At 42.7% G+C, this 8,399-nt stretch overlaps 1 protein-coding gene across 1 annotated transcript; it reads right to left on the reverse strand.

Moving 5' to 3' along the window:
• Window positions 1-91: 91 nt before the first annotated feature.
• Window positions 92-1,557, reverse strand: LOC147982204 (uncharacterized). The gene is made up of 3 exons (XM_087517291.1): window positions 1,483-1,557; window positions 1,052-1,201; window positions 92-789 (listed from the first exon to the last, which is right to left on the reverse strand). Exons 1-3 carry the CDS (start codon window positions 1,555-1,557, stop codon window positions 202-204), a joined length of 813 nt encoding a protein of 270 aa, XP_087373417.1. The 3' UTR covers window positions 92-201.
• Window positions 1,558-8,399: the final 6,842 nt, after the last annotated feature.

Genomic DNA, 8,399 nt, shown 5'->3' on the forward strand with positions numbered 1-8,399 from the left:
TAGCATAGGAGATTCATTACAACACTTAATAGCATAGGTGATCCATTACAACTTAACAACATAGTAAATAAGGTCCTTACACTAGGTTAAACTTCACATTCCCCCAAAATGTACACCCATAATCACTTGCAGTCATGCCAGGCCACATCCTTATATAAAGGCCTTTGGATGTACTTACTTCACCAACATATCAAAGCCACTTCAAGACTCAAGGATGGCCTTGATTTGCTCTAACTTCTCCTTGCTGCCATACCCTTCTTTCAGCAGCTCAGCAACAACAAGCTCAAGCTTTGCCTTCTCCTTCTTAAGAACATCTCTGTCAACTTGAACATCCTTCATAGCCTTCCTGGTGTTCTTGATGATATCAGCTTGGCTCTGCAAAATGCACCTCTGCTCTTTTGCAAGTTTGAGCTTTTCCATCTGCACCTCCAACATAGCTTTCTCCTCTAACTCCTTCTTCTTCTTCTTCTCAAGTTCTTCCTCCTCCACTTGTTTCTGGTGCACCTTCTTGTCCACCCTACCATCCTGCCAATCAAACATCTTGGATACATCATCAACAAGCTTGGTGTACTCAATGCAAAGCTTGTCATTTTCAGTCCTAAACTTGGCCAACTCCCTTTCATGTTCACTCTTAAGCCTGGCCAACTCCTTCTCAAACTTCTCCTTGTCCTGTACCCTTCCAAAGTTCTGCTCATGGAACATCTCCCATAGCTTGCACAAACATCTCTGAAGAACAGTTGGCCAAGGCCCATCAACCCACTCTACAACACCACAATTCACACCATTTTCCTGCATTTATAAATGTGATAAGTTATTACAAATGGACTAGGAGCTTATTTCAGTTCCATGATTAACTTGTATATACTTGATAATTTCTAACAATGAATAACATAAATGAGATATGATAAATTATTATAATGCCATGATTAAGTTTCCAAAGTAACAAAAATACATAGCAGAAAAATGTTTATTGGCATCATATCAAACAAAGTGCTGCATCATATCAATCATCAATGACCATACATAGCAGAAAAGTTTATTGCCATCTAACCTGGACTGGGCAGCCATAGAAACGCCTTCCTGTTAAAGGCCCTTCAAAAGCAACACGCTTAATAGGCCTCATTTGATGCATAATGCACTTGGGATGAGCAAGCTCAAGTTGGCCACAGAAAAGGGGCTCCACAGTGGTGTCTGGTTCCTCCTGCAACCAAAATAACCAGCAAACACTAGTTTCAATCTGCACTCAACACCAGAATATACTTGCACGCTTCATTAAACATGAACACTAAAAAAATCCCCAACTCAACATGAACCCTAACACTGTACTGAGATGAACCCTAGCTTACATCAATCCTACAATCAAACCCCAGCCTCACTATTGAACAAGAATCCTACAACACCAACACTACACTTAGCAAGATTCATGGCGGTAGCCTAGGCCTACTAGCACCTAACCCTAACCCTAGGTGGCAAAGAACTTACCATAAGTCCCATGTCCATGCTGACGACCTCGCAGTCCTCCTCCGAGCTAGTTTCCTCGTCGTTCCAGGAAGGCATGGTGGCAAGGAGGTCAACGGCGAGCCACCTCAAAGACGGCGAGCGGCGGCGAGCTCGTACTGGAGCAGGGGAGTGAGAGCAGGGGAGTGAGCGAGCAGGGAGAGAGTGAGTGAGCAGGAGCGCCCGACCGACCGAGGGGGTTTATTTACCCCCGTTCCGACCGGGCCGCACGGGCTAACGGCCGTCAACGGCCGCGCCGTGAGCGCGCGTGGCCAGGTGGCCTGGCATGTGGGCCCAATCCGTCAGAAAAACGGTTAAATCGCTAGCCACCGCGGGTTTGGGTTTTTTGAAACAGCGGACCACGCGTTTGGTAGCTTTCTGAGAAAAATTAAAAAGTGGTAGTTTTTTGAAACCCTAGCCTGTAAACTAGTAGTTTTATGCTATTTACTCTGGTCAAAATGACAACTTTGTTGTTTGGTTGTTTCTGTAGGCCATACCACAGAGGTTTGTGGAGAATTTCAAAGGTCGGATCTATGAAGCTATCAAGCTAGAAGCTCCTCAGTTGTAGTTCAGATCATAGGCTTGCTATAATTCTCTTTTACGATTCAGAATTTTAGTCCAGATCATAGGCTTTCTATGATTCTCTTTTACGATTCAGAAATTTAGTCGAGGAGTCTTTGGCTATGTGCAGCGGTTATCATACATCATCCTCACCTGATGATTTCATTTTGTGGATGCTTGAGTTTACAAAATTTAGTTTCTCCCCGTCCATCGTATCTAGACGTATCATTCATGACAGATGTTCAGTTTCAGCAAGTGTATTAGAGGAGGAAAATTAGCGCTAATTTGGATTGTATGAACACGTAGACAACTGCATAAGCAGGATTAGTGCGCACTTATGCCCAAGATGCGTGGCGCGCCCCAGCCTATAGTATATATTTAGTAGTGCCCGTTTTGAGAATAAGTGTAGAACAGCTAGCCACACCCATGGATTGGTTTTGCAAAATCAGGCTCAGTCCTGGCTCAGTTGAGGCCACGATGGCGTGCGCGAGAGGGACAAAAGGCAATCACGGAGGTGCATCCAGTATGACAATGGTAGGGCTAGCTAGAAGCGATTGCCGAAATGGTAGGTCTGACGTCCCCCGGCCGTATAAGAAACAAAATTGACGTGTCACTGTATAAGAAAGAAAACTAACACATATGCCCATGCGTTGTAACGGGAGTGAATATTAGCATATTCACCAGTGTGGCATGATAGCATTCAGAAGGTATCACACAACAGGGAGACATACATCAAGCTCTAAAAAAGTGCATATCAGTCATACATTAGTCACACAACAACCCTTAACACATGTGCTAAGGATCAATTAATTCTCATTATAATCCTAACATCTACACTTAGTTAGCTTTACACCTTCGCATATCCAATTTGTAGCACACTGCTTGACCTCGCTACGACATGTGTCCGACTTGTAGCAATGGTGGTCATCCTTATTGTGTCTATGTGGTCGGCTTTGCTACGTTGCCCGCATTGGCTTTGCTATGTGGTCGACTTGTTGTTTTGGCATCGCTTATGTAATTGGTTTTACAGCACGGCGGTCCAATTTTTCGATAGAAAAATAATAGCGGCGACTGATGTTACATTGGCGTGCTTCCAGATGTAGCAAGCAATTGGCCTTCCAGCGTTGTGTTATGCTTGGAGCAACAGGGCCTAAAACAGTTGTGTATGCCGTTTGCAGTAACAATGCTCGATTGAAAGTTGCATGTACATTAACCAGGTATTTTTTTCAAGAAAGTAAAACTTGATATCAGCAAAAACACCAAGAAATAAAAACATTTACTTACACATTGAAAAGGTTAACATGTCGCCCAAAAATCAAAGCCGATGGCAGGTCGTTTGCTCCTTTTTTCATTTTTGAGTAGTTTGCGAGCGAGAGCCGATTGATCCCATGAAAAGAAGGCCGCAACATCTCTCGTGTTGCACACATGTTGGGGGTTGTTTTATTAGTGCGCATTAAGATTCAGCCATCACTCACCAGCTATATATACCACTCCAACCAGATATCTTATATCTTTTGTTAGTTAGATACAGCCATGCCATACACTCCATCGGACATGCAAGCACATCCCGAGCCTACAATTCAGCCATACTCCCCACATTTCCGTGTAGAGACAACATTTAATTCTTTTGCCAGGCTCTATTCCAACAATTTCATTTAATTAGAGCCAATCTTAATTCCTTCACTCCCGCACCATACCCTTCGTTTGGGCTTGATGATCTCGACAACTATCCGGCGTATATAAACAGATGGATTTTTGCGGATCAAAGCGAGGTGGGATAAATATTCAAGCGAACACTCTCTATCTAAAAAAATGTTTGCACTTTTAGAATTTTTTCAAAAATTGGTTGTGTTTTCGTATTTGTAAATAAATAAAAAATTGGATTTTCAAAAAATGTTCGTGTTTTGAAAGTTTGTTCGGAATGATTTTGTCCTATTTTTTCACAACTTTTAACAAATGTTCAGAATTTCAGAAAAGGTTCCCGTTTTCAGAGATTGTTGACAAATCTTAAAAATGTTCATGTTTTCATTTTCAGGAGTTTCAAATAATGTTCCCATTTCCAAAATTGTTTGAAAATGTGTTAAAAACGTGTTTTGAAATTTTGTTTGGGTTTTTCAAAAATTGTTTGGAATGTTTTTGTTCAAAATTTTCACAACTTTTCAGAATTTCTATTGGAATTTCAAAAAATGTCCGCGTATCCACAAATTGTTCATTTTTTAAAAAAATGTTCAGGATTCAATTTCTTTTCCCGAATTTCATTTTTTTATGTGTTCCCAATTTTGTTCCGAGTTTCAAAAAATGTTTGTGTTTCCACATTTTGTTTTTGAATTTAAAAAATGTTCTTGTTTGAAAAAATTATTCATGATTTTCAGAAAATATTCCTGTTTTTAAAATTGTTTGAAAATTTTCAAAAATGTTCCCATTTAAAAAATGTTTTTAAAATTGTTTGAAAATGTGTTAAAAACGTGTTTTGAAATTTTGTTTCGGTTTTTCAAAAACTGTTTGGAATGTTTTTGTTCAAAATTTTCACAACTTTTCAGAATTTCTATTGGAATTTCAAAAAAAGTCCGCGTATCCACGAATTGTTCATTTTTTTAAAAATGTTCATGTTTCAATTTCTTTTCCGGAATTTCATTTTTTTATGTGTTCCCAATTTTGTTTTGAGTTTCAAAAAATGTCTGTGTTTCCACATTTTGTTTTGGAATTTAAAAAATGTTCCTGTTTGAAAAAATTATTCATGATTTTCAGAATATGTTCCTGTTTTTAAAAAATAATTCATTTTATTAAAATATGTTTACAAATTTGTAAAGTGTTTGCGCTTCACAAAACATTTTGGTATTTTTTCGACAACAGTTGCGATCAAAAATTTAAAAATATTCGTATGGGCGCTGGAAATTGGTTATTAAGATTGTGCACTGTTTTATGACCAGCAATGCTTAGTAGGTTATCTGGTTGGTGTGTGATATTTCTAAGATGACGTCCTGGCTTCGATCCCCACTTAGGCATCTTTTTTGGAGCTACAGTATATGTCATCGCAGCCTATTACTATTTTCATGGGCCGGCCCAGATGTTTGTGAGAAAATTAGGTAGGTCCAACTATAAACGAAAAAAAAAACCACGGGACAAAAAATATTACGCAAATGTTAACGCCCACACGTGTGGGCGTTGACCATCTCGACCACACGCATCCATCACCGTCCAGTACTATATGCACGAATCTTAATATAATCTGACTGATTTTCTGTGCCACGTAGGACAAGGCGTGTGTGTGATGTGTGACATAGTTCGCCCACACATCCTATTACTATTTTCATGGGCATCCATCCTGGCTTCGATCCCCACTTAGGCATCTTTTTTGGAGCTACAGTATATGTCATCGCAGCCTATTACTATTTTCATGGGCCGGCCCAGATGTTTGTGAGAAAATTAGGTAGGTCCAACTATAAACGAAAAAAAAAACCACGGGACAAAAAATATTACGCAAATGTTAACGCCCACACGTGTGGGCGTTGACCATCTCGACCACACGCATCCATCACCGTCCAGTACTATATGCACGAATCTTAATACAATCTGACTGATTTTCTGTGCCACGTAGGACAAGGCGTGTGTGTGATGTGTGACATAGTTCGCCCACACATCCGTTTTACCACACGAAGGGACCGGTGTGTGGGCGTTTAGCAGTTCATCCACACACCAGTTTTCAGTCACGCACAAGGGCTAGTGTGTGGGCATTTGCCATCTCGCCCACACGCCCGTCTCCTCTCCCACACGTAAGCTGCTAGTTGCCATGTGTTTTTGCAGCGCACATGGCAACTGTCTCTAGTGTGCTTTATAAGCAGGTGGCAACTCTCTTTTTTTTACCCGAGTTGCCATGTGTTTTTGCAGGGTACACGACAACTGCCTAGTGTGCATGTAAGCAGATGACAACTGTCTTTTACCGAGTTGCCATGTGTTTTTGCATGGTACATGGCAACTGCCCCAACGTGCACGTACATGGCAACTGCCCTAACGTGCACGTAAGAAGATGGCAACTCTTCCTTTTTATATGGCAACTGCCCTAGCATGCTTGTGAGCACATGGCAACTCTCTCAACTGCCTAGTGTTAGTATGTGGCAACTCCTAAAGTTATGAAATCATGGCAACTACATTAGATCAGACCATACATGGCAACTGCAGTTGAGCAACCATGGGAACTGCAGTTGTCCGACATGGCAACCATAGTTCAGCGACATGGCAACTGTAGATAAACGAACATGGACGAGGGTCTGGACCATGGCAACTGCGGGCGCGCGGTGGGCGTCACGCGTCGCGTGCGGGACCAGAAGGGTACGAGGCCTGACATACGGGCGTGTGGGCGTTATCAAATTCGCCCACACGCACGCGTGTGAGAGAGTTCAGGAGGGAAAAAAGATGTGTGAGCATTAGTTGTTTTGCCCACATGTAGGTGTGTGGGCTGGTTGCTGTTCATGCCACACGAGGCGTGTGGCACAACTATCCGATACACCACACGTGTGACAGTTATCGGAACCTAAATATTATGACCAAACCAAAAATACCTATTCCCTTGAAAACCAAGAATATCTATTCTCTTTAATAATAGGTATAGATATAGATATAAATATAGATATAGATTACAACTGCCAGGAGGCCGAGGGCTTTTTCCCGTCAGAAAGCAAGCCCCTGCCGAGGACCCGCACTTTGCGTCCTTTTCACTTTTCACCTTTTGAATTTTCTCATACTGTAATTAATGCATGTTACACAGCGCTTGTCCTCCTATTGTGTTGTGTCCATATGTGACGTGGTTTCACACGATTGATTAGATGAGGTGGAGAAACACCAACGTATTTATGTTAATAGAAGAAATTTCCGTTTATAGAAAATGAGTGGGTGGCATTTTCCAATTACGGGAGTGCACTCAACTCCACCTGAAAGTGCAGCTGCAATTAATAAGCAATTATATTAGGGAGCTTCCGTATGAGGGTTGGGAATTAGTTACAGTGAAGTCATTTTCTTACTCCATGCTTCTGGATTCTTAACATTGTGTCTACCTCATATATTGTTTTCTCGCATATCAATGACGTTGTGTCATCTGACTGATTTCTTCTGGTTCTGTCCTGTAGGGCCCACTTGTTAGGGCGGTGTGTGGGCAACTCAATGGTGTTTCCCTCTATCCCACGTGATTCGACTTCGACGCGCTCCCTCCTCGACATGTAAGAGCATCTATGGCCGGACACCTCAAACTGACCTCAAACGCCCTGGCAGACGGCCCGGTCACTGATGGTAAAAAAAAACGATCCAAACAGGCTCCTCATACCGGTCCTAAATGTCCGGGCTAACCGGCACCCCTCATATCCAGTTCAAATCTGAAGCGGGTATGAGGAGGCTCTGGCATGTCCGCCACCTCGGACCAAGCAGGCCGACACTACCTCAAATTGCACAAATCCTTCCTCCCCCACCCACCCCCAACCTAGCCGATTCGACTTGTTCCTCTCTTCTCCCTCCTCTGCCCCGGCCTAGCTCCATCGCCGTAATGAAGCCTCGACGGTGCGGTCACCGCCACAACAGTCGTCCCATCCGTTCTCCCCGCCACGGACATCGTCAATGGCCCTGACGCCACCGTGGTACATCCGGCAACTCTCGGTCTACAATACACTTTATGTGTTCGACACATTGTCCCACCTATTTTTGTGTGATCGTTTCATAGACAGATCGATATAATCTGATGGTTCATCGGATGAGGAGTACAGACTCACATCTTGATGAAACGATTCAAAATGAGTTCTTCAATTCGTTGGATTCTGACGAAGAAGATGGGATGATCATGCTCATGAGAATCCAACATGAGATGGACCAGGGGGTGGAGCACATTCTCAACTTTAAGGGCTCGATCAAAGGGAGAAGAGTTTTGAATTGGGATAGGGACTCTGGAGCACTACTACTCTACAATGACTACTTTGCTCCCAAACCAACTTTCCCTGATGAACCATGGTTTCGTCGACGTTTCCGTGTGCGCAAACCATTATTCTTGCACGTCGTGGAGGGAGTGGAGGAACACGATGAGTACTTCAAGCTCACTAGGTATTGTTGTAGACAACTATCATTCTTTGCTAAGCAGAAATGCAGTGCTGCTCTGAGTATGCTTGCACCTTGGTACTGTCGTCGATGCCATTGGTGAGATGGTCCGGATGGGGGAGAGTACATGCCTAAAGACCACTATGAGGTTTGCCCGCGTCGTGGTGGAGGTTTTTGAAGCGGAGTATTTGAGAGAACTAAATATGGAGGATATAGAGAAGTTGTTGGCTATTGGAGGGGCAAGAGGTTTTCTAGGAATGATCAGT

Source organism: Triticum urartu, chromosome 3A (genome assembly GCF_056163025.1).
Source record: "Triticum urartu cultivar PI428250 chromosome 3A, HENAU_Tu73, whole genome shotgun sequence".
Classification (NCBI taxonomy): Eukaryota; Viridiplantae; Streptophyta; class Magnoliopsida; order Poales; family Poaceae; genus Triticum; species Triticum urartu.